The following is a 26,768-nucleotide window of genomic DNA, read 5'->3' as shown; positions in this document are numbered from 1 at the left end:
ATCCCATGGACAGAGGAGCCTGGTAGGCTACAATCCATGGGGTCACAAAGAGTTGGACACGACTGAGTGACTTCACTTTCTTTTCTTTCACGTCCCTATTCACTTTCAGCCCTATTCGCCGGGCGTCCCCCACCCGCTTCTTTCCCCGGTACTCCGGCGGTCTGGAACTTCGGTACTAGTGTCCTGGGGCCAATAAGCGCCAAGTGGCCACCTCTCCAAACCCCGCCCTCCTACTGGCCAATGAGCTTCTGCGCGGCAGGTGACGGAGCACCGCCCCCTTCCTCTCAGCCCACCAATAGGGGCCCGACCCGACTAGGCGGTGTCAGTAAGGTGAAAGCCCCACTACTCGGGAGCCGCAGCCTAAGATGGGCCGACTTTGTGTTGAGAGCCAATTGGAGGAAAATCCCACCTCTAGGTGGCTCAGTCCTTCCAATAGAGTGAGAAACTATCTCACAGCGAAAACTAGTGAGGGGACCCAATGGTATAGGAACTTTCACTCTGACTAGAGTACGAAGCCAATGGAGTAAAAAATTCACCCTCGAGTTGGCACAAGAAGCCAATGGGATGAAAAGATTCCGCAACGACCGTGGCGGCGGAGCCAGTGGAGTGCCGGGCCCAGAAACGCTACCCAATGGGATGACGGAGTTCGCTTCCGGCCTCGGCCAGAGCCAATAGCAGTCGCTCGCCGGCTCCCCGCCGCCCCACCTCAACAGGCTGCAGAGCTCGAGTTGCTGGCCCAGGTGGGAGGTTCCCGCGGCCGAGGGAAAGATGGCAGCGGCAGTGGTGCTGGCCGCCGGGCTCTGCGTGGCGCGTCGGGCGGTGGCGGTGGCAGGGCCTCGGGGGGTGCAGGTGAGAGGTGGCTATGGGGCGAGGAAGGGGTCCCGCGGGCTCTGACTCTCTCCAGGGCCGGGGTCTGCATTCCTCCTCGGCTCCCCCGCCCCGCCCCCCACTCCCGCCCCGCACTCCACCCCCCCACCCCACCCCCGCTCCGCACCCCCCCAACCCCCCCCCCGGGGCTAGAGCAGCCCTAAGGCCTCGCGGGACCGCAGCCTGAGTGCCCGGCGGGGTACGTTGCCCCTCCCGCAGCGCAGGCTCCAGGGCTCTGCGCCGAGGTCGGACTGATGGTCGAGGTGGCCTCTCTTAAAACCTCGCCGCGGGAGAAACGAGCCGGCGATGACCTATGCCGCACACAGGCCCTGGCCCCGAGGTCGACACAAGGTCACTGCACCATGTGCTGCCCTTTCCCAGCCAACCGAAGGCCTCCCCGCCTCCCCCCCCCCCCCCCCCCCGCCCTACCCTGCAGAATTAGAGGGAGCCATTCTTCTCCCCGTTTACTAGAACGATTCAAGGAGTCAGATGCACCTCATTCCTTTCTCCCACAGTGTGACACCTCTGACTTCAGCCTTCTCTCAGCCCCTGGGAAACTGAGACTTACCCTCAGTTCCCTGGGGCTGGGGTTGTGTGCACTCAACTCCTCCCTCCACTGATTCAGGAGACTGGAGGCAAAATTCACATTAAGAGGTCAGGTGTGACACCCAGACGCCCTGGTGTCAAACAGGGCAATTGTATTAAACCTCAATAAAACAAGTAAGACAGCATAAAGATCAGACAAAAAGTAATGGAAGTGGAAACATAAACAAAGAGATCCAAAGTAGTCTTAAGAGATGATACAAATCACCCCTTTATATTTGATGCTGAGAGAAGAGGTTTACCTAAGGTAATTCAATAGTCCATGGGGTCTCAAAGAGTCGAACAAGACTGAGCGCCTAAACTCACAATTAAACACACACTACTAAACAAAAAAAAAGTAGTAAAATAGGAACCAGGACATAAGCCTCTGGGTTCTCACTTGGCACCCTTTCCCCTGAACAGGGATATGTTTCCTTAGTGCTTCAGGGGCAGCACTCAATCGCATTGCTGAGACCTGCACTGTAATACTGCCTGTTATATAACCAGGCCCAGCATTATCTGGGCCTACTCCCTGCTGCTGATACTGTGAAAGTGAGGAACTCTCTCTTTTAGTGGGAACCACTAATAGGTTCTTAGAAGGGTGAAGTTAATGGCCATCAAGAGTCCAGTCTCTTGCCAGCCCCACCTAAGTACATGAGAGAGGTATTGCCAGCTTCCTCCTTTGGGTGTGTCTGACCCACCTGCAGGTCCGAGGAGCTGCAGGTGTGACTGATGGGGATGAAGTAGCCAAGGCCCAGCAGGCAGCTCCTGGGGGAGCAGCCCCAACCATCTTCTCCCGGATCCTGGATAGAAGCCTCCCAGCTGACATCCTATATGAGGACCAGCAGGTGAGGTGCCCTTAGGACCCACCCCCCTAGGAATTTCATAAATACCATCCAGCCTGTTGAAGTAACATGTTGGCCTCTGGCCTGTCACTGCTCCCAGTGTCTCGCATTCCGGGATGTGGCCCCTCAGGCTCCTGTGCACTTTCTCGTCATTCCTAAGAAGCCCATTCCTCGGATTAGCCAGGCTGAAGAGGAAGACCAACAGGTGGGAAGGACAGGGCCAGGGTTTGGCTGGGGGAGCCCTGTATTCCTCTAGAAATTTTGCTCCCTTATAAATGAAGCAACCTGTCTCCCTCCCCTTTCCCTGTAGCTTCTTGGACACCTTCTCCTTGTGGCCAAGGAAACAGCAAAGGCTGAGGGGCTGGGTGATGGATACCGACTTGGTGAGTGATGTTTGGCCCCTGAGCCCTTCCCTCGACTGTTAATTCTCATACCTGCCCCTCTGTGTGACCATTCTTTGACCTTCCCATGATCCTCACCCCCACCCCAAAACTCCATTTCAGTGATCAACGATGGCAAGCTGGGTGCACAGTCTGTGTATCACCTACACATTCACGTACTTGGGGGCCGACAGCTCCAGTGGCCTCCAGGTTGAACCTACCAAATGACCAGGGACCCCAGACCTGGATGTTTGGATGGGATGGGGGAAAACGGCACCCTGTGATGCTAATAAACTTGCTGTCCCTCAATTCTGAATCCTTGTCTTAAATATATGAAGATTTATACTACAAATAGGAAAGAAAACTGATTCAAGACTATGATCCCCCTTGACTATGGTCTGAGACACTTAAGGAATCCCATTCTGTAAAGGAGTATTTGCCTATATATCTCTGAGCTCAAGACTCGTGGTCTACCTGGGGCAGGCTTCTAGAAAAGTAGTGGTAGGAATTCGCCTGAATGGATAGGAAGAGACTGAATCCCAAGACTTGCTCAATTTACATGCCAAGCCACATTCTAAGGGAGGTCTGTAAGGAGGACTGTCAATGTGAGGGCCTTTTACTGGAAGAGAAATAATCACACCAAAAAAACCTGGCTACCCTTTGGCTAATCCCCATGTCTCACCATTTTGCTTTTGAGCTACTTGTCTGATGCCTCTTCGTCCTTAAAAGCTTTGAAAAAATGTCCCTCCATAAACACACAAGGTAGGCTTTTGACTGATACCTCAGCCCTGTGCCTGTTCTAAAACACAGTTTAGTTTAGTTCTAAAACACAGTTCAGTTTAGTTCAGTTCAGTCGCTCAGTCGTATCTGACTCTTTGCAACCCCATGAATCACAGCATGCCGGGCCTCCCTGTCCATCACAAACTCCCTGAGTTCACTCAGACTCATGTCCATCGAGTCAGTGATGCCATCCAGCCATCTCATCCTCTGTCGTCCCCTTCTCCTCCTGCCCCCAATCCCTCCCAGCATCAGTCTTTTCCAATGAGTCAACTCTTCGCATGAGGTGGCCAAAGTACTGGAGTTTCAGCTTCAGCATCATTCCCTCCAAAGAAATCCCAGGGCTGCTCTCCTTCAGAATGGACTGGTTGGATCTCTTTGCAGTCCAAGGGACTCTCAAGAGTCTTCTCCAACACCACAGTTCAAAAGCATCAATTCTTCGGCGCTCAGCCTTCTTCACAGTCCAACTCTCACATCCATACATGACCACAGGAAAAACCATAGCCTTGACTAGATGGACCTTTGTTGGCAAAGTAATATCTCTGCTTTTCAATATGCTATCTAGGTTGGTCATAACTTTCCTTCCAAGGAGTAAGCGTCTTTTAATTTCATGGCTGCAGTCACCATCTGTAGTAATTTTGGAGCCCCCCAAAATAAAGTCTGACACTGTTTCCACTGTTTCCCCATCTATTTCCCATGAAGTGATGGGACCGGATGCCATGATCTTCGTTTTCTGAATGTTGAGCTTTAAGCCAACAGAATGGGAAAGACTAGAGATCTCTTAAAGAAAATTAGAGATACCAAGGGAACATTTCATGCAAAGATGGGCTCGATAAAGGACAGAAATGGTATGGACCTAACAGAAGCAGAAGATATTAAGAAGAGGTGGCAAGAATACACAGAAGAACTGTATAAAAAAGATCCTCACGACCCAGATAATCACGATGGTGTGATCATTCATCTAGAGCCAGACATCCTGGAATGTGAAGGCAAGTGGGCCTTAGAAAGCATCACTACAAACAAAGCTAGTGGAGGTGATGGAATTCTAGTTGAGCTATTTCAAATCCTGAAAGATGATGCTGTGAAAGTGCTGCACTCAATATGCCAGCAAATTTGGAAGACTCAGCAGTGGCCACAGGACTGGAAAAGGTCAATTTTCATTCCAATCCCAAAGAAAGGCAATGCCAAAGAATGCTCAAACTACCGCACAATTGCACTCATCTCACATGCTACTAAAGTAATGCTCAAAATTCTCCAAGCCAGGCTTCAGCAATACGTGAACCGTGAACTTCCTGATGCTCAAGCTGGTTTTAGAAAAGGCAGAGGAACCAGAGATCAAATTGCCAACATCCACTGGATCATAGAAAAAGCAAGAGAGTTCCAGAAAAACATCTATTTCTGCTTTATTGACTATGCCAAAGCCTTTGTGTGGATCACAATAAACTGTGGAAAATTCTGAAAGAGATGGGAATCCCAGACCACCTGACCTGCCTCTTAAGAAACCTATATGCAGGTCAGGAAGCAACAGTTCGAACTGGACATGGAACAACAGACTGGTTCCAAATAGGAAAAGGAGTACGTCAAGGCTGTATATTGTCACCCTGCTTATTTAACTTATATGCAGAGTACATCATGAGAAACGCTGGACTGGAAGAACCACCTTGCTGCTGCTGCTGCTAAGTCACTTCAGTCGTGTGCGACTCTGTGCGACCTCATAGAACCACCTTAGAAAACCTCAAAAAGTTCTGCTTAGGTACGGAGGCCAGCGGAACTTTAAGAGCCGGGCTGACGCGGAAGGGAATCCAGACGGAAGGCAGCCATACCAAACCACAGCGGGTTTAAGACTTCCGCCCCGCAGAGAACTTGCCAGCACCCTGACCCTCCACGTCCGCCCAGCTCTAGTTCTGCGCAGTCTCCTGGCATGATTTGCCGTCCCTATGGCAACCCGGTAGCTGGCGTCGGAAGATGGAGACCTCTGAGTCTACTGACAGATCGCAGTCGCGGTGAGAACCACAGCTCTGGCTGCGGGCGGAAGGGGACAAGGAAGTTAACAGACTGCTGTGCTTCTGACAGCTTTGCCGCTTTTTTTTTTTTTTCAGATGTTTAGACTTACAGCCCAGCTCGGACGGACTAGGGTCCAGTTCCGATCCCTTTTCTTCTTGGGATGGCCGTCATAGATCTGCCCTGGTAGCTGCAACCGCAGCAGCTTCAGCAGCTGCCACAGCCGCCTCCACTGCCAGAGCAGCTGCATTATGGACAAAGAGCCCAGCCCCCTACTCTCATGGGAACCTGCTCACGGAGCCCTCCTCTGACAGTCTGACAGAGCGCTACACTGGACCCAGATTTACCCACAAGATAAGCCACGGGAGACTCGGCTTTCAGCCTGCCTATTTTTCCCATATTGCTTGGAATCCCTATACTACAAATGACCTTAGCTCTAGCCGTGGCCCTATTCCTGGCTCCAGTTCTGGCCCTGTTCCTGGCTCCAGCTCTAGCCCTGGTCCTGACTCCAGCTCTGACCCTGGACCTAGCTCCAGTTCTGGTCCTGGTGGTAGTCCTGGTGGCTCTGGTCGAGGTCCTGGCCATGGCCCTGGTCCTGGTGGTGGCTCTGGTCAGGGTCCTGGCGGTGGCTCTGGTCAAGGCACTGATCTTGGTCCTGCTATTGATTCTAGGCATAGCCCAGGCCATGGCCATGGCCCTAGGTTCAACTTCTCTGCTCCTGTAGGCTTCAGAAACCCCAGGGGAGATCTTATCCCTAATTATACCGGCTGCAAACACCACTGTCACTGGGAACCGCAGAAACAATCCTGGAAATTTTTGAAAGTCTCAGAACCTGGTGCCCGAGGGCTGTGGAAGCCCCCCGAAGTTGAAGGGAAGAGTACAGTTCTCAGTGAAACACTGCCACGGGGCCAGTGCCTTCTCTACAACTGGGAGGAGGAGGTATTAAGGTTTGACCTGCTCCCTTTTCTTGAAGGCTGCCCCCAGTTGATGGGGGTGGGTACAAGGAAGGATATCATTGTCACTCAACTTGGGGCCTACAGAGAGCCACCAACTACCTGGATCAAGTCCCAGTCATGCAGGATGGCTCTGAGAGTTTCTTTTTCCGACACGGACACCGGGGACTGCTGACCCTGCAGCCACAGTCACCCACGTCCTCCTGCACCACCCAGAAAGACTCATACCAGCCCCCAAAAAGCCACTGTCAGCCAATTCGAGGTATGAAACATGAGAGAATGGGCAAGAATGAGTTCAGTAGAGAAAAAAAGGAATATCAGGTGGGCATATGGTTGTCTGAGGGGTATAAGGACAAAACCCAATTTTTCCTCCTTTCCCCAACTTTGTTTCTTCTGGGCCTGTTTCTTAAGCAGCCTCCTCTATTCTGTCCATTCTCTGACCTCCCCCAGGGAAGCGTGAAGCCATACTGGAGATGCTCTTGCGCCAACAAATCTGGTGAGAGGCTGGGTGAAGGGAAATGGGGAGGGGGAGGACAAAAGTCAGGGGAGAATGCCCTTGACACTCCCCAGGTCTCTGTAGTAAAGAGGTGCAGGCAGAGCAGGAACCCACAAGGAAGGACTCTGAGGTCGAGTCTGTGACACACCACGACTACAAAAAGGAGCTGGTGCAGGCAGGGCCTCCTGCCCCAACAAAGGTAAGAACGCAGTCACCCCCACCCCCCACTCTTGTACAGCTGGGTCCTGACAGGCTGTGGGAAAGCAGCCAGCCCAGAGGCTGAAGAGTTAACTCTTCAGGCCAAGAGTTATGCAGTATTTCCCTCACAGATCCACGACTACCATACAGAGCAGCCTGAAACCTTCTGGCTAGAGAGGGCACCTCAGCTACCGGTATGTGAGGGTGACCGGCTGTTGGGAGTGGGTGAAAGGAGGGGAGGAGGCTGTTCTGTCCTAGCTTGGGGCAGAGCAGGCCCCGTCCTCATTCTGGCACTCCTCCAGGGTGTCAGTAACATCAGGACACTAGACACACCGTTCCGGAAGAACTGCAGTTTCTCAACACCTGTGCCTTTGTCTCTAGAGCAGCCGTTGCCCTTTGAACCTGAGAGTTATTCCCAACACGGAGAAATATCTTCCCTTGCCTGTCAGGGAGGGGGGCAGGGTGGTGGAGGGGGTTGAACTACTCCTATCTAAGGGCTGAGGAGGGAAGTAGATGTGGAATATGGAATCTCCTTCTCTCTCAACTGGAGAGGTGGGGAGGAAATGAATTTGGTCTGTACTTGGTGACAGGGTTTCACATAAAAAGTGTTCTCTCTCATCCTGAGACTGCTGATTCAGTGATTCTGTGAGTTACTGTTTCCATACCCCAGAACCTTTCCTTGGCGCCGCCCCTAACGCAGACTATGTCACAAACTGTTTTGTTTGTTTGTTTTATATTTGGCCAAAATATTCTGGTCTAGATACAGATATTTACAGAAGATAGGGAGGAAGGAGACCAGGCCAGAGAGGGACAGGTATATGTACAAGACTGAGCTGCAAAGGGCAACAGCTTCCATATAAGGTGGGGGTTTTATGCATGTTGATTTCCATCTCATGTGACAATGTCCACTTCTGATGTGTGGAGAGATGATGGCTACTGCCCACCCAGGTACCAGCAGCAGGGGACTGTCTGACTTGGGAAGAAGTAGGGTTTATAGGAGCCCAGCAGGTCCTTTCCGCTCTCCTAGGAGCCAATAAGTTCGCATCTTTCCTTTTCCCTGGAATTGGGGGAGCAGAGATAATTCAGATTCTTCTGTTATTCCTCGTACCTCCCTCTCTTCCCCCACAGCCTCCACAGTCACGTTGATCCTCCCTTTCCATGACTCCCTCCCTGTGGCCTGCCATCACCTTCATCTCCACATCCCCTCGAAGCTCTAGCTGGAAGCATCCAAGTTCATCCAGGGCATCCTTGGTGGTAGAGGAGACATGAATCTTCAGGGCTGGGGCAGGACAAGAGAGATGATGGAAAGAGGAATCAAAGAAAAGGCAACCGAAGAACTGCAGTATCAGGGAGAGCTTTACCCAACCACCATCCCTCAGGAGGGTCTCAGTCTTCCCAGGGCACATGCACTAGAACCAAAATATGTCCAAGGACGGGGAAATCAGGAACTGCAGTCTATCCAATTGAGAGATTTGGAGGAACTCTGAAAAGAAGAAAAGGCCAACCCAGATGGAGGCTGGGGCTGAGGTTGAGGGTTGATGTCTCACCTTGACCGTTAGACTCCATTCGGGAAGCAGTGTTCACTGTGTCTCCAAAGAGACAATAGCGGGGCATCTTCAGGCCAACGACCCCAGCACAGACGGGCCCTGTGAGAAGAAACAGGTTGGAAGAGCCTGGGGAAAGTGGATACGAGAGCAGGAGGGAGAATCAGCCCTACCTGTGTGGACCCCTATGCGTAGCCGCAGTTGGTCATGGGGTCGGTGGCGGATGCGGAAGGAAGAAACTGCATCCAGTAATGCCAGGGCCATACGAGCAATTTCTGGGGCATGACGCTGACCATTTCTGCCTGGGAGACCAGATACCACCATGTAGGCATCTCCAATCGTCTCTACCTGATTGAGAGGGGGATAAAAAGGTCATCTCTATCTGTATCAATGGGCATGGGGAAGAGTAAGAGGAGACAAGCTGAGTACCACTATGAGTCATCCTGGCAGCCAGGAAGCCAGACAGTGACTGCCAAATAAGTGCCCCAGTCCTGAGAATCTGGGAGAAGCAGGCCCAATGAAATAAGCCCTACATAGCCCAAAGTGTCAAAGGAAAGAAAGCAGGCACTTGGCTTTGTTAACTGTACTGAAGCTGTGTTAGAGAAGGTCCTGGTTTTTAGGAACTACACACAGACTTATTTAGGAATGAAGGGGCACTGTGTCTGCCACTTACTTGCAAAAGATTCAGAAAAAAATTATATGGATATATAGATAGGTTTTTTTTAATAAAGCAAATGGGAAATACAAACAATTGGTAAATCCGAATAAAGAGTTTATCAGAATTCTTCATTATGGTAAATAAGAGATGGCAGAGTGAATCCAAAGGGAAGGGACAAGAGTGGGTATTTATCATCTACACAATGTTAGGCACTTATTCACAATAAGTCTATTATTCCCATCATACAGATAAAATATCTGAGGCTCAAGGAGCTTCTCTTACTTGCCCAAGGCCAACAGTTAGCCACAAAGTCAGGTTGTTTTTTACTCCCAAGCACCATAAAGCCTACCTTAAATGACTCAATGACTTCAACAAAAAGCTTTCACTACATAGCTTGTCCTTCATCCCAATATATCATTCTATACCCACATCCTGTATGCTCCCTCCATGTCGAGGGGATGAAGAGAAAAGATGGCTAGACTCTGACCATACCCTCAGGCAAAAAGTGGCAGACTAGATCTTGTGATGGTTCTGATTAGGGAAGCCTCAAGGATTCACAAGAGATTAGACTGGGATGTACAACTACAGTGCCAGAGCCTCAGTTGTCTATAAAGGGCACTCCAGCACTGGAATGCTGGAGACTCAAGCAGGAAAACTGACCACGGGGCAGGTAAGGCACGTGGGGTTTGGGGAGACTGGTTTTTAAAGGACTGTCAGTGGAAGGGCGGCCCCAGCTCTCACCTTGTAGACGTCAAAGTTGTCAATTATGGCATCGAAGCATGTATATAGATCGTTAAGAAGTGTCACCACCTAAAAGGGATGGGAAAGTAGAGGCCTCAAAACTTGTGCCTGACTTTCTAAGAATTCTTAACACACGAGCCGTGGCAAGATATGGAAACTCCAGAACAAGCTAGTCTTTCCTATTATCAAGTTTCTCTATGCCCCAGCTAAGCTTCCCTAGGTCCCCACCCCATCCCTGGCCCCTAACCTGTCTCTCACCTGCATGGGGGTGCTCTCTGCCGACAAAGCTGTGAAGCCAACGATGTCACTGAAGTAAATGGTAACGCTGTCAAAGGCCTCAGCCTGTACAGTCTCTCCCCGTTTTAACTGCTCTGCCACTGAACTAGGAGGCAAGGGTACAGTCCAAGCCAGACTCAGAGAAGTGGGCAAAGGGAGAGGAAAAGAGTGTATGGCTGGAGCAGAGATGGGTTCTAACATGAAAGCTGAGCCTAGGGGAGGAGAAGGAAGGTGGCTGGGAAGTCCTGACAGTCCAGAGCAAGATAGGGTGGACACGTGGTGGGGGTTGGAAGAGGATCCCTGGGGCTGCAGGCCAAATGTCCTAAGATGGGACTGTTCTACCTATACTCACTGGAGTGAAGCTCTGGTAGAGCAGCATCCTAAGAAGAAGGGATAGGAGGCCAGGAAGAAGGCAGCACAGCTCATTTGGAGACAGAATGAAAAACATGGTCTAGAGCCAGAATGGGTTCATGGTAGCAAAGATGTGACAAAGCAGGGTTCTGAGGGTTAGGAAGGGAGTTGTCAGGAGCTGGATGAGGTAGAAAGCAACAGAGCAGATACCAAAGGAAAATTCAGGAAGGGGTCAGAAGTCTCACTGGGGTAGAATTTGGTAGAGCAGAGCCTCAGCCTTGCGTTTCTCCTCCAGGTAGGCCTGTGTGCGCTCCTCCACCAGCTTCTCCAGGTTGTTGGCATACTGCTCCATGCGCAACAGGAGGTTGTCCAATATACTGGTGCCTCCTTCCCTGGAAGGAGGCCACGATATGGTACATGCTCCAAGATGGTCAAGGCTCCGGGGCTTTCTACCCAGCCCACCTACCCTCTTGGCCACACCAGCCCCACCTCATCCACTAAGACTGATGAGGCCTCTATCCCTGGGGAGCCCCTGCCCCGTCATGCCCTCTTACTTGTTAAAGCGGCGAATGAAGCCCTTAATCTGTCCAAAGTCTGGTCGTTCAGCTGGGTCCTGGGCCCAACATCGCTCCATCAGCAAAACTAGCTCTTCATTCAGTTGCGTCCGGTCAATACTTGGCCGGAAATAAGGCCGCTGACCATTTCGGACCTTCTGGACAATCTCTGAGGGTGATCAAAGGCTTGGTTGAAGAAAAGGTCCTCCAGGTAGGGGAAGCGCTGGGTAGTAGATTTTTTTTTTTTTTTTTTCTGGGTAGTAGATTGACTTACCTTTGGGGCTGAGATCCAGGCCCTCCAAGTAGAAAGGCCCACTGCGAAGTGCTATCTCCTGTAAGATGATCCCAAAGCTATAGACATCAGCCTTCTGCATGCCTGTGGTTGGCAGGGGGTTCCCACTGAGCAGTTCTGGGGCAGTCCACAGCTTCTCTGAAAAGAAGGAACCAGGTCCTCAAAGATGGAATCCCCAAGCCCACCTGGGCTCATTCGCATAATACTCGCCACAGTACTGCCACTCCATCTCCCTCTCCCACCCTCGCTAAGTGGAAATGATCAGGGCCAGGGGAGGGCAATGCAGAAGTGGGTTGTGGGGAAAGGCCTCACTGGCATAGAGGGCATGGCTGTCATCAGGTTCAGCAGTTGATCGGAAGCTGGCCAGGCCATAGTCTGTGATTTTGAGCACGAAACGACTATCCACCACACAGTTTGAGGACTTGAGACTCCCATGGGATGCAATAATGCTGTTATGGAGAAAGGCCATGCCCTGCAGGATACAGATCAAGTCATAGGATTGGATCATATCTGGCTTAGGATACCCCCTCTCCACGAGATGGGCATTAGCTAGCTGTCTAAAGATCTCAGGGCCATAAAAACAATATGCTAATTTTGGAAGGCATCATTTGTACAGTTTCCACTTAAAGAAGCAGGCAAAAATAGCAGAGTCATCTTTTCCATGGGCTTCCCTGGTGGCTCAGATGGTAAAGAATCCACCTACAATGCAGGAGACCTGGGTTTGATCCCTGAGTTGGGAAGATCCCCTGGAGGAGGGCATGGCAACTCACTCCAGTATTCTTGCTTGGGAAATCCCATGGACAGAGAGCCTGGCAGGCTATACTCCATAGGGTTGCAAGAGTCCAACACAACTTAGCAACTAAACCACCACCATCTCTTCCTGGTACCTTAAGCAGTATATCAGCGCCTAAGCACCAGGGACAGGAGACATACATAAGAAGAGGGACAAGGGGAGCTATCAGCTATTACCCTGGAAAGGGTAGTTTGTCTTCCAAGTAATGAAGGGAACAGAACTATGAGGGTGAACTCCAAGAATACTACACCCATGATGGCCGCAAATGCTTGGCCACTGCTCAGGAAGGCGTGCTTTGAGATCCAGGTATTAAGACTACCTAAATGCACCAAGGAAGATAAGCCAGTTGGAAACTTTAACATATAATCATAAACAGGCAGGCAGGTCGAGATGGAGAAGAAAAGTGATCTACTAGAGGGAATGCGGACCAGAGAGAAAGTGGAGAAGATGGTAAATCAGGAAAACCTAGGACTTTCCTGGTGGCATAGTGGTGGGAATCTGCCTGCCAATGCAGGGGACACAGGTTCAATCCCTGGTACAGGAAGATCCCACATGACCCAGAGCAACTAAGCCTGTGAACCACAACTACTGAAACCTGAGCACCAGAGCCTGGGCCCTGCAACAAGAGAAGCTACTGCAATGAGAAGCCCATGCACTGCAATGAAGAGTAGCCCCTGCTTACCGCAACTAGAGAAAGCCCACATGCAGCAGTGAAGACCTAGCACAACCAAAAATAGAGACATAAATAATTTTTTTAAAAAACTCTGGAAAATGGACCAAGGTAGGAGGTAGCTGCCAAATCAATGCAGAAGCCTGAAACTTCTGACCCCACAGGGCCAGAGAGGAGAGAACCTTTGCCTGTGAAGGACTCTAAGGCAGGTCCTAAGAGGATAGAGTGATGCTTCCCCTGGGAAGTCAGTTTGGGTGGAATAAAAAAAGGATACAGTGCTAACCAAAACTCTTCTAAATGTTTAGCTTTGGGCCTAAACAATTCAAAACTCTAGTCTCTGTGAACTCTTTCTTCTTATTTGTTTCATCTTGACATCAACAAACCTTTGGAAATCTCCAAATTTGTGAATATAGATATGATTAGGCTTCTGGATTTGTTATAAATCACCTTTCCATCAAATCATTGTTCTCTTAAGAGTCATGTTTTTCTTATAATTTATCATCACACCTCCAGTTGAGTACCACATCAACGTGACCTAATAATTTCTCTCTCATGTGATGGCAAACTTTACATTACACACAAAATTTTTAAAATAACTTCATTAGAACTCATCAGAATAACCAAAGCCAGATCAGGTGTGGTACAGGTGATCCACTAGGCTAGCTCACTGACCCAGGGACTTGCTTCTAAACACCTATGCAAGATGCAGATTTGCTGCTGCTGCTGTGCAACCCCATAGATGGCAGCCCACTAGGCTCCCCCGTCCCTGGGATTCTCCAGGCAAGAACACTGGAGTGGGTTGCCATTTCCTTCTCCAATGCATGAAAGTGAAAAGTGAAATTGAAGTCGCTCAGTCGTGTCCAACTCTAGCGACCCCATGGACTGCAGCCTTCTCCAAGATGCAAATTTAGATCTCCACAAATCCATGGATCTCTGGGTCACTTGAAAATAGATGAAGCCTAGTATCTTAGATGGATAAGGCAATGGCAACCCACTGCAGTATTCTTGCCTGGAAAATCCCATGGATAGAGGAGCCTGGTAGGCTGCAGTCTATGGAGTCACTAGGAGTCCGACACGACTGAGTGACTTCACTTTCACTTTTCACTTTCATGCACTGGAGAAGGAAATGGCAACCCACTCCAGTGTTCTTGCCTGGAGAATCCCAGGGGGAGCCTGGTGGCTGCCGTCTCTGGGGTCGCACAGAGGCAAACACGACTGAAGCGACTTAGCAGCAGCAGCAGCAGCAGCAGTAGCAGCAGTATCTTAGATACCAAATGATCAGCATCGTTTTCCTTGGCTTCTCAGTTTTATTTAGAGAAGTAAGTAAAACTTACTTTTTTTATGTAAATTTAAACTTTACATTTACTTAGTAAAATGTTCTTTTTGAATTTCAGTTTTTCTGAACAAAAGAGCAAATGTGCCAAATATTGGCTAGAGGGTAAATGACAGAGAAAAATGAGGGTAAAAAACCCAGAAGATAAGTATGTTTGGAGACCCCATTCATTTTTCCCTGCTAAGAGATTTTAATATAAACTCTTGGAGGTTAAAAAAAATAAAAGGGTGATGGAGAGAGATTTGAGGTGTCTAGTGTAGGAAAACAAAAGTTTGCTATGAAGACTCTTTGTGGCAAATAAAACTCATTCCTCCTAATTGAAAGCCCCAGATCCCTTGTTTACCCATTATTAGCCAATCTTCAGAATAAGGGGAAGTGGAGAGAATGGAATTTTTAGAGGACCAGGAAGAGAAATCCTAAGCAAAGACAGAAAAAAGGAGGCATTATTAATGTGGATGAACTCAAGGAGTGGGGAAGACTCACCTTAACAAGGTCATTAATGAGTGAATAACGAAACATCCAGTCCAGGTTGATGCTGTCATTTTCCAGAATATCCTGGTAGGTGACATGGAATAGATGATGTGACTATCCTCGCCCCACTGTCACCCACACAGTTGATGTAATTTTGGGTCTATCTCCCTTGGCCCCATAATCCCCACCTAGATCCCACACCTGTAAACTCCCACGAGGACAATACTCGGTGACAATGCAAATGTTGGGAGGGTCTATGCAGGCACCAATGAAGCGAGTGAGATGGTTAAACTGAACATCTCTCATCTAGCCAAAAGGAAAAAAAAAGGAAGAAAAGAGAATTCAAAGAGCTAAAAATTAGATACAGAAATCTACCACTACAGGAGAGGACCTTTCTCTTAATTGTACTCACAACTCAAGGTCATTTACAAATGACCCACTTGCCCTCCCAGCCAGTATTACTATTCCCTAGTCCTCTCCTTCCCCTTCCACATCCGTGTCTATCCTGGGCCCTCAACCCATACACCAGGACTTACATGTTTCAGTTCAAACAGAACCTGCCGGGTCAGCTCGATGCGCTTCTTATTCACATGCTTGATGGCCACAACGTTTCCCTGAGGGTAGGGGTGAAAGGGGAAGAGGAACATGAATCTCTGAAGGAGCCTCTGGGTGCTGGGAAAGACTAGAGAACTGTGGGAGCACCCAGGAGCTCAGCTGGACAGAGAGAGGAGGCTGACAAGGGGCAGAGGGTCACGGGAAGAGGTGAAAGATGAGGATGAGACAGGGTGAAATGGTGGGGACCAGAATAAGCGGATGACTGTTCACCTTGAAGTGACCGGTGTTGGCAAAGATCTGGTATTTCCCATGGGCTGTCATGAGCGAGCCGTAACTGGATCCCCGCTGGGGCCAAGGGCAACATGGAGGCGGAAGGATGAAAGGAACATTAGATGGTGGTGGTGGTGCAGGCGCTATCATTACAGGCTGATGTGCTGGGAAAGGTCCAGGGTATGAAAGGACAGGCACTCAGAGGGAAGCGGAGGGGCAGCTGAGAGGAGGGCTCACCAACGACAGCGTGAGGCGACTGCCTGCACCCTTGTGGCATCGCTCTGAATTGCCGAACTGCAGCTCTTCCCAGCGGATGCGCCACAACATGCTGGCCAGCTCCTTCTCCAGCATCAGTTTTCTGTAAGGACTGCACCCCTCAGCTGACTGGCAAGCCCGATCCTACCACCCCAGAAGCCAGCTGCAGGGTGGCGGGGGCTTCCTGGCAGCTCTTGAGGCTGCAGTTGTCACACCGAGAGACAGGACAGAGAGAGAGTGAAGCACTCTCTGTGGGTCGGACACAAGCCCTGTGCTTATGTAAAAACACAGAGGCTGAAAATAAAGTACCTGCTTAAAATGCTGCCCGACTCTTTGCAACCCTATGGACTACAGCCCACCAGGCTCCTCTGTCCATGGAATTCTCAAGGCAAGAACAGTGGAGTGGGTAGCCATACCCTCCTCCAGGGAATTGAACCCACATCTCTTATGTCTCCTGCACTGGCAGGTGGTAGCACTAGTGCCATGGTAGCATCCATGGAAAGTTCACCTTTGCCCATAGAAGACCCCACTCAAAATCAGTAATTCTAAACTAGTGTACCCAGTCCAGACCAAAGTCGGGGCGGGGAAACAAGACCAAGGCTAAAAGACAAATGACAAGAAAGGTTAGAGACGACGGAGTTACAGCTAAGGGAGCCTGTCAGCGGAAAGCTCAGAACTCACCGGAAAATGAGGAAGCTGGAAACACCAAACATGATGAAGGTGATTCCTGTGCCCAGTGCCACAATTGCCAGAGTTGAAAGTGGAGCTGAAGGGGAGAGGGGGACCCTGAGAAAGACTGTGTGTGGCCTTGTGAGCCAGAAGGGGGCGATGCTCTTAGGTGCAGGGAGCAGACCCATCTCGAGGTAGAGAGGAGGGAGGGGGTAGAGGAGACAGGTGAAACAGAGCAAAGAGTCGGGGGCAGGGGGTGCATGAGGAGGAATAAGAGAAAGGAAAGCAAAGGGAGGAAGAGCTGCTCCCAGTCCCTGCACACACCCACTTTTATCACAGGATGGGTCGTCCATGTCAAAGGCACAGGGGGGATTGTCCAGGGGTGGGACCCCCTTCACCCAGGGGATGGGCCGTCCTGTCCACCAAATCTGCTTCTCGGCTCCCGAGTAGTGGGCTGCAGGCTGTGAGGATGGAGAGAACGGGGCCCACAGGCCTGCTCCCACCAGCCTCCTCGCCCCATACCCAGCTACTTTGCTGCTTTTCTCCCCAACCTGCCACTCCCCCCACCACTATCATGCAGCTCCAGGAGAGAAAGTAAGGCCCTGCCTCCAGTGCCTTTGGTTCTTCCCCCAAAAGGATCCTAAAAGCTGGGTTTGTGGGCCCCACACTCTCTTCCCTGCCTCCTCCCCCATCACCTGAAAGTCCCCGGAAACCAGGTCTCCCATGGCCCACAGGACAAAATCAGTCTCCCGGTCATTGTTCTTGTCCATAACGACCAGTCCAGTTACACCTAAGACAGAAAGGAGCACCCCTTACTTGGAGATCTGCCCTTGGTCCCTCTCCTATCTTCCCAAGCCCTCCAGTTACCTGGCGGTCCGTCCCTGCCCCCATTCTTAGCATGTGTCCACCTCAGCCGGGTGCTCTGACCCCAGCTAACTCTCTCTCCTGCCCCTGGTGTCTGTGTTTGCCTCTGCCCACTCCACTCCTGAGCCTGAAAGCAGCGCTCTGGCCCTCATCTGACCCTCTCCATTACCACGGTATCTTCGTCCTTGCATCTTCTCAACAATTCGAAGTCCATCTTCCCGGGTGCCTCCCTCCTGTATGGTCTCGTTCAGGACTTCGGCATACAGAAGGATCCCATCGTAGAAGCAGCCAGCAATGAGGTTCATCTGGGGGTGGTAATTTCAGCAGTGCTCTCCAAAGGTCCTGCCAGGCCCCTTCTCCAGCCCCCCTCCCATCTCTGAGGTCTCCTTCTTCTCCTCCTGGTTTGCTTTCTTCCCTCCTCCCATAACTAAGGGGCCATCCCTGCCTCACTAGGGCAGACGGAAAAACCCAGATGGAAGCCCCCCACAGTAGGGCTGGCTCTGTGGCCAAGGCTGTATTCTGAGTTAGGGAGAAGAGCCTTTCCTCAAAGCCTGGCCTGACTCTCAGGGAGAGAGAGATCTGCTTACCAAGGAAGGGGCCAGCTCCACACCAAAATCCTCCCGTGCTCTAATCAGAAGACGATTCTGGAATTCCTGGTACTCAGGATTCGGGGGTTCTCGGTATGTGATGACCAATACCGTCTGGACCCACAGCACATGGGAGAGTGAAAAGGATTCAAGATGGGAATTAGGGGAAGAGAGGAAGCAGGATAGAGAGACGTGGTGAAATACACATGATATAAAATGTACATGGCTGACCCTGAAGGCTGAGAGGATACTAAACACTCTGTGTGTGTGTTTAATACATCTGGGAGAAGGGGTGGCACTCCTCCATACAAGGTAGATAGAACCATCTGTCTACGGATGGTTCCGGGAATGTGGAGACTAAGAAACAGACAAAGTCAACTCCATCCCCCAAATGGGCTCTTCATCTTCCTGAAGCTCCTACTATCCCTCAAGGCTCCTCGGTCCCTTCCTTTCTGGGTACCTGTTACCAGCAAGGACAACCCTGAGCAACAGCTTCTCTCCCTGGTGTTAATACTGCTAATACTATCAGCAGAATGTTGGCCCAGTGCTTCCACCCAGTGAGTTAAAGAGATTTCAGGTCCTATGACAAGTGGGGGAAATACTTTGAGACAGTGATTCCATCGGTAAAAAGCCACGAGCCCATTCCTTTAACGTGTGTAGAACACCCACTATATGCAGTACTGCCCTGCATACCAGCCTAGTCCCACAAGTCATGAGTCACAAGGAAAGCACACGGTCCCATGCCCACACACACCTCACAGGTAAGCCAGTGACACATGTGGTCTCAGCTGTGCACACTTCTCACTGGCCACGGTCAGCATTTCTCTGTCTTCCACGGGGGTGCCTGCCTGGCTCCCACCGCCCTCCCACACTTCCCCCTTCCTGGCCTCGGCCTGCACCTCAGGCCTCCACAATCACTAGCCTCTCTGCCTTGGTCAGAAAACTGGCATGGCAACTTTGGGGAAAGACTTTAGATCAATATATTTTGTGAAATGAAAGATTAAAACTAGTCATTTCTAGCAATTGTGTTAATCCATGTCTTTAATCCCTAAAGTACTGTAGAGATACTAGATACATTACTTATGATCTATTCTAGATCAATTCACTCCAGGTACGAAATAGTGAAGTCAGTTTATAACACATATTCAATATATAGACTAGAGTTTGCCTACTGAGGTAATTATTCTTACTGGAGCGTGTGAATGCTTGACCACACATTGCTAATACTCTCCCACTGTCAGGCAGAATTAAAAAGGAGAGGGAGACTGAGGGTGGGGCTGGAAGGGTTCATTCAGGAACACTTACTCAATGAATAAAATAAAAACAGAAAGGTAGGATATGGTTGACAGTGCAAAAAGTTAGTTAAAAGACTCGAGGGACTTCCCTGGTGGTCTAGTTGTTAAGAATCCACCTGCCAATGCAAAAGATACAGGTTTGAGCCCTGGTCCGAGAAGATCCCACATGCCACAGAGCAACTGAGTCCATGCGCCACAGCTGCAGAGCCTACGCTCTAGGGCCCGCACTCCACAACAAGAGAAACCATTGCAACGAGAAGCCCACACACTGCAACGACCGTAGCCCTGACTCACCACAACTAGAGAAAGCCCACACGCAGCAATGAAGACCCAGCACAGCAAAATAAATAAATAAAATGTTTAAACATTACAAAAAGAAACTTGAAAAGATCAGGCTTCACACAATTTACATTTCAATACAAATGTTGATAATAGATTTCCAGTGCTTTTTAAAAAGTAATTCCCTAGGTTTGTTTGTTTGCTGGAACAGCAGTTCTCAAATGTTTTTGGTCTCACAACCCCTTACTACTAGAAATTACGGAGGACTCCAAGGAGTCCGTAATTTGGATTACATCTATCAATATTTACCATAGGAGAAATAAAAACTGACAAAGTTTTAAAGCACAAGAATACACAAGCACACCTTCTATAGCTGCCAGAGTGATGACATCATCTCACATCACGTAGCCTCTGGAAAACTCCACTGTACAATCATGGAAGAATGAGAGTGACAGAGGCAAATAACATCTCAGTATTTTTAAAATAGTTTTGACCTCACGGTCCCCATAAAAGGATTCCAGGGGCCCCCAGGATCCCAAGACCACACATTGAAAACTGCTATGCTAGACTCTTCTGCTGTGGTTACTAGCTACTAAAAAAGAGAGAGAGAAGCAGAAGAACCTCCAAAGAATTGCTGTTCTTGCTCAGGGGCTAGAGAGAAGGTAAAGAGGTAGGTCATTGTGTCCCATTTCATAGGGGACCCCAGGTGGGAAAAAAAAAAAAAAAAAAAGCAAGCAAAGGCTGCCAAAAATGAGTGCAGCTGTGATGGAAGCCAGAAGGGCACCCAGGAAATGTGGAAGGGTAGCAGACACCTGGCTCAGCCTGTGGGCCCACCCACACCTAACCCCAATTAATGGACAGAATGGTGGTCTCCAGAAGAGATGCTGCCCCACACAGCCCTTGGTTTAGTGCTAACTTCCATTTTAGATGCTGGAGTCCCCCCTCTGTAACCCAGTCTCATGCTGGTCACCTAGGTGGTGGCTTCTGCCTGGGTTTCTGGGCCAGTCTGTCTAATGTTCCAAAATGTCCAGACAGAGGCTCTGGGTCCTTAGAGCTGAGTCATTTGTTTAGCTCCACTGTATCTACTTATTTTCCCCTCTCCTGACTGATCATCTCGGTTTATAGTATCTGCCAGCTCTACTCCTCTCTAGAACAATTCCTGACTCTGTCCCCCTCTTCCCAACACACACCTTAATTTAACTCAGTAAACACGTGCTGGGCACATGGACTACACAGATAGGTATGATCCCTGCCCTCTAGCAGCTACGGTTTAATGACATTTAAAAATCATAGCAACATACTTAATTTTAGGGTCTCCTCCCCAACTCTAGCTAGTATCCAGCAAGAGCCGGGACCCTTTCCTTGGGCACGACACCCGCCTGGAAAGCCGTGGATATCTGTATCAGGAGCTCCTCACCTCTGCTGCCGCCTTCTCCAGGTTAGCCTGGTCCAGGACCACAGTGGGCCAGGTATGTCTGGGGTGTGGCCTCTCTGCTCTTTCATCCTTGTCTGAAACTGACCACACAATCTCCCTAACCCCCTGCCCGGCTTCAGGATCAGAAAAGGCTAAGAAGAGCTTTGTCAGAGGATACCCCATCACCCTCTCTCCCCACCTCACTACCTTGATTTTCCCGTTGGCATGTTCTTGACTGCCCCTTCTCTTATACTGTAGCAAAACCTCTCTCTTTGCTTTTCTGTCTTAATAATGCCTACAGTGAGTGGGAGAGCTGAGAATTAATTTATAGTCGGCCCTTGAGCAACATGGGTATGAACTCAGGTATCAGCATGGGTCCACTGATGATGTGGCTTTTTTTTTTTCCAGTAAACACAGACCACGGTACTGTATGATCCATGGTCGGCTGAATCCACAGATGTGGAACTTCTGATGGGAAGGCCCGACTGTAAAGTGATGCTCAGATTTTTGACTGCATGGAGGGGTGGGTGTCCCACTTCCCACAATGTTGAAAGACCAATTGTCAGTAACTAATTGTTAGTGGACTATATCCCTCCTCCCCTATCCTAAGTGCTGGGGCCTCTTGGCTGATAGGAATTCTCCCACAAGAGAGAGAGATGTTCCCTCAACAAAGAAAATGTGGCCCAGAAGGCTGTGGAGTCTTCCCATATGGGAGGGTCTGGGAGACCTTCCTTGACCACGGTAGCGAAAGCACAATTCCCTTATTACTCTCTTCTCAAACCACTCCATTCCTTTTTTTTTAAAGTACCATACCACATCACAATTTGTTCTGTACTAGTATTATTGCTTATTTGTTTATGTTGGTCTACTCTACTGGATGTGGACTCCAAAAAGGCAGGGACTATATCTGTCATGTTCTCTGCTGTATACTAGTACCTAGCACAGCGACTGAGACTTAACAGGTGCTCAATAAACTCGAATAGAATGAGTCAGTCTTCAGGTGACTCAAACATTGACTGAATAGTAACTTCCAGAGCAGACAGTTCGACACAATAGTGGGAAATCCGGTCCAGCCTGAGGATTCAGGGATTGTTTCTAGAAGGGAAGATAACTGATCTGAGTCCTAAAGAATGCCTTATTCAGACAGACAAAAGGTGAGAAGGTCGTTTTAGGCAAAAGTTACAGTATCAACAAAGCCTGTCCTGTCACTGCCTGTGTTCATGTGTGACAGTCACAGACTCAGGAGGGCAAACAGATGTGTCATTCACAGTCAGATGCAACCAAATACAAAATCACACCACAGCCACAGGGAGCTCAACCCAGTGCGCAGTGACAACCTGGAGGGGTGAGCTGAGGAGGGAGATGGGAGGGGGTCTCAGGAGGGAGGGCACATATGTATGCCTGTGGCTGATTCCTACTGATGTGTGGCAGAAACCAACACAAATATCGTAAGCAACCATCCTCCAATTAAAAAAAAAAAAAAACCAGTCATATAAAACCTCACTTACTGAAGAAGGTGGCCAAACAAGTCCAGCACTTATACATACCTACTTAGAATCTAAGGGTTGAAAGGACCTTAAGGTTATCCCATATGCCACCTCAAATCCTTTTGGGAAAAGGAGGGATATGCATAAATAAGTTAAAAAAAATACTTATGCACACAAATCGGTGAAAAATTGGTGGAAGAAGAGGGGAGCAATTCATGGGTATGATTTTAAGAGGCAGAGATTTGGGGTGAAGGGAGGAAGAGCACTGTGAACAGAAGGAGCAGAGAGCATAAAGATGGGGGGCAGCGTTTGGTCGCGGATTTGAGAGAGGTCTAGCCGCTGACATACTCAGCAGTACTGGAAAGTAAGATTTTAAAAGTGGGTTGAGAACAGACTGTAGAAAATCTTAAAGGTCATGATAAGCAGTCAGGACTTCATTCAGTAGGAAATCAGTCATTTAAAGTTTTGAGCAGAGAAGTGAACAGAGTCATGTCCCTTCTCCCTACAAGTTGTTTCTCACATCCGTTTCTTTTCATTCCTGCTATCATCAACACCCCCTGGAGAAGGAAATAGCAACTCACTCCAGTATTCCTGCCTGGAAAACCCTGTGGACAGAAGAACCTAGCGGGCCACAATCCATGGGGTTGCAAAGAGTCAGACACAAATGAGCAAACACGCATCCTTACCACAGCTCAAGCCCATACCTCTAGGCCTCATTCTAGGCTAGCACATACAGGTGGTCTCACTGCCTCCCATCTTCTCCTCTTCCAATCCAACCTGAATTCTGTCAGTATACTTCTCATCACAAAAAACAAACACAAACCAACCTCGAAAACTCAGCCATTCAAGTCCAAGCACCTCAATCTTAGGTTCAGGGCTCTTCTTAAGCTGAGGCTACCCCTGCAACATTATTTCTTATAATCTGTCCCAAGTGAACCACTCTTTCTTATCAGGTCAGTTTGCCTTGGACCTCCAAACAGGTCCATTCCTGTCTTTTTCTCTTAGCCTCCTGGATCCTCTTTCCCACTCTGACTAGGAAAACAACATCTGTCTTTAAAGTCACAATAGAGTCTTGCTTCCTTTATAAAAGCCATCCCTAAACCCAGCCCACAGTGACTCTCTCCTCTGAACCACTCAAGTTCTTAGCATCTCTTCCAGGACCCATAATCACATCCTATCTCATACTTATATCTAACTGTACTGCAATCATGCCTCACCTCTTCAGAAAGGGTGGAAGCCCTCCCAGGGGCTGGGACTAAATCTTCTCCTGAACTTTTCTCCCTGACAGTATATCTACCATTGGTACTTAGGAAAGCCAGCCATTCCAAGATCTTAAGAGGTGGCCTTGGCAGACTCACTGAGAAAGAGCCACAAAGGTGAGACTAGGCTAGAAAATCCTCTGTCCTTTTTCACCCCTATAGTTTACAATTCTCCCCTATTGCTGGGGCTTCTGTGGGGTCTTATGAGAGAAAGAGAATCCCCCAAAAGTTCCTCTCCCCCTTCCTTCAAGTTTGGTTCAAATGATACCTGAAATGCTTCTCTGAGGGCCTGGGCCTGTTCCCGGGTGCGATTATCCTGCCAGGGCCGGCCCATGGAGCGTGTGGGGCCTGCACGGAGACTCTCCCCAAAGACATCCAGGTAAAAGAAGACGTAGTCCCCGTTGGTCAGGTTCTCCCTCTGGGCCTGCAGCAGGATCTCATGCAGCATCTCCAGAGGGCCACAGATGTACACAACTGCGGCAGGTACATGACAGAGGGGCCCCTGAGAGAGGGGCTGGGACCCTCAACAGCCCCCTTTCTGACCGTCTGCATTTCCACACTTAGCAAGGAATAGAGGCCCGAACCTATCAACCACCCACCAGATGTGCCCCATCCCTCCCCTTGGGAGTCTATGTCATAAGTACCCTGGGGCCATAAGGACCATCTGGCAGAAGTCAGAGCCTGACTCCAGACTCCAAAGGAAGGGAGCTATCCCTAGAGCCCCTCCCCTTCCCAGAGCCCTGCCTTCTGCTCCCCACCCAGACCTCCTCACTCCCCCACTCTGCCCTGCCTCTCCCTAGGCTCAAAGGCACTGATTGCTCAGAATTTCTCTCAGTGTGAGCTTTACCTGTCTTTCCCCACCAAATCTGCTGTACCTCAAAGCCCATTAACAGAGTCCTCACTCTTCTTATGCCTCCAAGGGGTCTTGGCAGCCCAGTCTGAGAAGTCTCTGCTCACAGACAGGCACACATTTTGGAGTGACCATCAACTACATTCACTACTCCAGGGCACTCACATTGCTCTCCAGATTCAACGTCCCCCAACCCCATACTCTCCCTGACCCAAGCTTCACCCTCCATGCTATCTTATTCCTTGTTCACACTACCTGTGAACGGCCACCAGCAGCGCCGCCACCCCACCCCACCCCACCCCCCGCCCCAATACAATGCCTCGGGCCTCTCCCAGGAGCTCCATCCATGTCTGCTTATTGATCCCAACCACCACCATCAGCTCCTCAACACCTATCTACATCTACAGCCTCCCAGTGCTGAGCCCCAGGGACACCGCAACCCTCCTCCCCTAGCCCTAACACAGCCCGGGCCACACTCACTGCGCCCGTTGGCCCGGATGAAGTGGGTAGCCTGCTCAGGGCCCCCCGGCTCACGGGCATACACCTGGTGCTGTACACTGAGGTTGCTGCCCTGCAGGGCCTCAAAGACTCCCTCGATGGTGAAGTAGTGAGGCCGGTCATCTGTGCGAGCATCCAGATACAGCAAGGCAGCACGGGCAGTCCAATTGAAGTGCCCGTGGAGCATCACTACAAACTCACCCAGCTTAGGAGCAGAGGGGCCAGTGCGCACCAGGGTTCGGTAATGCTCACTCTTAGCCGAAAAACCAGAGGCCACAGCACCCGCGGTCAGCAGGGGAAGGCGCCAGTGTGAGGCAAAGCGAGCCACAGAGGCAGCGGGGTACACGCAACCCGGGCCCAACAGAAGGTCGGGGTCATGGTACAACTTGAGATCCACAGCGCGCAGAGGGGCCAGGTACTCAGAGCAGGCACCGTCCAGCTCAGAGCTGACAAAGCGGAGGTCCACGGGCAGCGCCCGGCCCAGCGCCTCCATGGCAAGCGCCACAGCGGGACCCACCCGTGGCCAGGCCCAGGCATAGCTCAGGTTGTGTTCGGGCAGCACCACCGCCAGCGTCAGGTTGCGCGCCCCGGGAGGACGCACCCCACCTGCCAGGGCTGCCACCACCAGCAGGAGAGATGGCAGTGCCATGGGGAGAAAGCGGCGGCCCCACCGCCCCCAGAACCCTGGGCCAGGCGGGCCTACGGGGGAGACACCAGCACCACCCAGCCTGGAACCAGGGGAAGACCGCCAGAAGAGAAATGATGATGAGCCAGGAGGGTTGGGACACAGGAGAGGGGCAAGGATGGGCGAGGAAAAGGAGGGAGCGGGTGAGGACTGGGTCCAGCAGCCCAGGGCAGAGACTGAGGAGGACTAAGGGTAGGGTGGCAGGAGGACGGCGGGACCGAGGGGGCCTGTGACTGGGATGTGGACAGTGAGGGGTGAAGTCGGCTGATGAATCTGAAGCTGAGGAGCAAAAGGGGATCCGAGACTGGGATGGGGTGGGGGTGGGGGACAGGCTGGTATAAAGAGAAGGCCTGGGGGGCACCTCACGGCCGAAGGGGCTAGGAGGGCAGAGAGCTGCGGAAAGGAGGACCAGGGGGATAAGGTGGGAGGGGGCTGGCGCGGCGGAAGGACTGGGACCATGGGCGGCGGGGAGCGAAGCGAGGCCTGGGCCGGAGGGGAGGGAAGGCAGGGGTGAATCTCCCGGAGAAGGCTTCTCCCGAAGCTCCTGCTTGGACTAACGGGCCCAGGGCGCTGGTCCCATCCGGAGCTGCGGCGGCCCTGCCCGTGTCCCAGCTCCTCTCTGCTCCGCTTCTCCTGGGCCCGGGCGGCCGGCGCAGCCCCGCGCTTCCTCCCGCCCCCTGCCTGGGCCCCCGGGCGCGCCGCTCGTCCGGGTCAGGTCGCCGCGGCCCGGCCGTCTCCGCTCGCTGCGCCGGCGGCGGCCGAGTGCGACTCCCCGGGCAAGCCGCCCGCCCCCGCCCCGCGCCTTCCCCGCCCCCTCCCCGCGGCCCCTCCTTCTCCCCCGCCCGGCCCCACCCTCCGGCGCCTGCTGTCTCCCCCAACCCGCCCCCCGCCCCCCCCCCCACCCCTACCCGGCCGCCCGGGGACCTCCCAGGTCTCACACCCACCCAGGGGGCGCCGCGCAAGGGCCTCCCAGGCCGGCGAGGTTCAGGGCGTCCCCTCACTTTGAGGCCTGCCCGGTC

The 26,768-nt window shown here is 51.0% G+C and overlaps 3 protein-coding genes across 10 annotated transcripts; 2 read left to right on the top strand and 1 right to left on the bottom strand.

The window, feature by feature from the left end:
- The first annotated feature begins 712 nt into the window (after nucleotides 1-712).
- On the top strand, nucleotides 713-2,983 carry HINT2 (histidine triad nucleotide binding protein 2). Of its 2 annotated transcripts, none has more exons than NM_174340.2 (5): nucleotides 713-849; nucleotides 2,157-2,297; nucleotides 2,395-2,499; nucleotides 2,605-2,677; nucleotides 2,798-2,981. In NM_174340.2, exons 1-5 carry the CDS (start codon nucleotides 769-771, stop codon nucleotides 2,887-2,889), a joined length of 492 nt encoding a protein of 163 aa, NP_776765.1. In that variant the 5' UTR covers nucleotides 713-768; the 3' UTR covers nucleotides 2,890-2,981. The 2 variants fall into 2 exon arrangements, with proteins under 2 accessions (NP_776765.1, XP_024851249.1); XM_024995481.2 differs by having other exon boundaries at nucleotides 754-1,218; nucleotides 2,798-2,983.
- A 2,319-nt stretch (nucleotides 2,984-5,302) lies between these two features.
- SPAG8 (sperm associated antigen 8) lies at nucleotides 5,303-7,717 on the top strand. Its single transcript, NM_001434923.1, has 7 exons — nucleotides 5,303-5,454; nucleotides 5,551-6,391; nucleotides 6,493-6,667; nucleotides 6,856-6,901; nucleotides 6,986-7,100; nucleotides 7,231-7,293; nucleotides 7,402-7,717. The coding sequence occupies exons 1-7, from the start codon at nucleotides 5,417-5,419 to the stop codon at nucleotides 7,576-7,578; spliced, it is 1,455 nt and encodes a 484-aa protein (NP_001421852.1). The 5' UTR covers nucleotides 5,303-5,416; the 3' UTR covers nucleotides 7,579-7,717.
- A 98-nt stretch (nucleotides 7,718-7,815) lies between these two features.
- Nucleotides 7,816-26,515, bottom strand: NPR2 (natriuretic peptide receptor 2). Of its 7 annotated transcripts, none has more exons than XM_059888946.1 (23): nucleotides 25,047-26,515; nucleotides 24,564-24,665; nucleotides 23,985-24,190; nucleotides 17,983-18,096; nucleotides 17,565-17,700; nucleotides 17,227-17,321; nucleotides 16,860-16,992; nucleotides 16,544-16,628; nucleotides 15,845-15,974; nucleotides 15,608-15,682; nucleotides 15,319-15,396; nucleotides 14,984-15,088; nucleotides 14,795-14,866; nucleotides 11,828-11,987; nucleotides 11,498-11,653; nucleotides 11,224-11,392; nucleotides 10,915-11,061; nucleotides 10,301-10,424; nucleotides 10,043-10,111; nucleotides 8,817-8,991; nucleotides 8,647-8,745; nucleotides 8,287-8,378; nucleotides 7,816-8,156 (listed from the first exon to the last, which is right to left on the bottom strand). In XM_059888946.1, the coding sequence occupies exons 1-23, from the start codon at nucleotides 25,711-25,713 to the stop codon at nucleotides 8,091-8,093; spliced, it is 3,255 nt and encodes a 1,084-aa protein (XP_059744929.1). In that variant the 5' UTR covers nucleotides 25,714-26,515; the 3' UTR covers nucleotides 7,816-8,090.
- Nucleotides 26,516-26,768: the final 253 nt, after the last annotated feature.

Source organism: Bos taurus, chromosome 8, assembly GCF_002263795.3.
Source record: "Bos taurus isolate L1 Dominette 01449 registration number 42190680 breed Hereford chromosome 8, ARS-UCD2.0, whole genome shotgun sequence".
Lineage (NCBI taxonomy): Eukaryota > Metazoa > Chordata > Mammalia > Artiodactyla > Bovidae > Bos > Bos taurus.
This window is presented reverse-complemented; position numbering and strand designations above follow the sequence as displayed.

Coding starts and splice junctions, on each gene's coding strand:
- SPAG8 (NM_001434923.1), top strand. CDS start 5,417: ATGGAGACCTCTGAGTCTACTGACAGATCGCAGTCGCG. Junction 6,392..6,492: donor TCTACAACTGGGAGGAGGAG/GTATTAAGGTTT, acceptor TGGGGCCTACAG/AGAGCCACCAACTACCTGGA. Junction 7,294..7,401: donor AGAGGGCACCTCAGCTACCG/GTATGTGAGGGT, acceptor GCACTCCTCCAG/GGTGTCAGTAACATCAGGAC.
- HINT2 (NM_174340.2), top strand. CDS start 769: ATGGCAGCGGCAGTGGTGCTGGCCGCCGGGCTCTGCGTGGCGCGTCGG. Junction 850..2,156: donor CAGGGCCTCGGGGGGTGCAG/GTGAGAGGTGGC, acceptor ACCCACCTGCAG/GTCCGAGGAGCTGCAGGTGT. Junction 2,298..2,394: donor TCCTATATGAGGACCAGCAG/GTGAGGTGCCCT, acceptor CACTGCTCCCAG/TGTCTCGCATTCCGGGATGT.
- NPR2 (XM_059888946.1), bottom strand. CDS start 25,713: ATGGCACTGCCATCTCTCCTGCTGGTGGTGGCAGCCCTGGCAGGTGGG. Junction 17,322..17,564: donor GCAAGGACGAAGATACCGTG/GTAATGGAGAGG, acceptor TTTCTGTCTTAG/GTGTAACTGGACTGGTCGTT. Junction 16,993..17,226: donor TGGTTTCCGGGGACTTTCAG/GTGATGGGGGAG, acceptor CCATCCTCACAG/CCTGCAGCCCACTACTCGGG.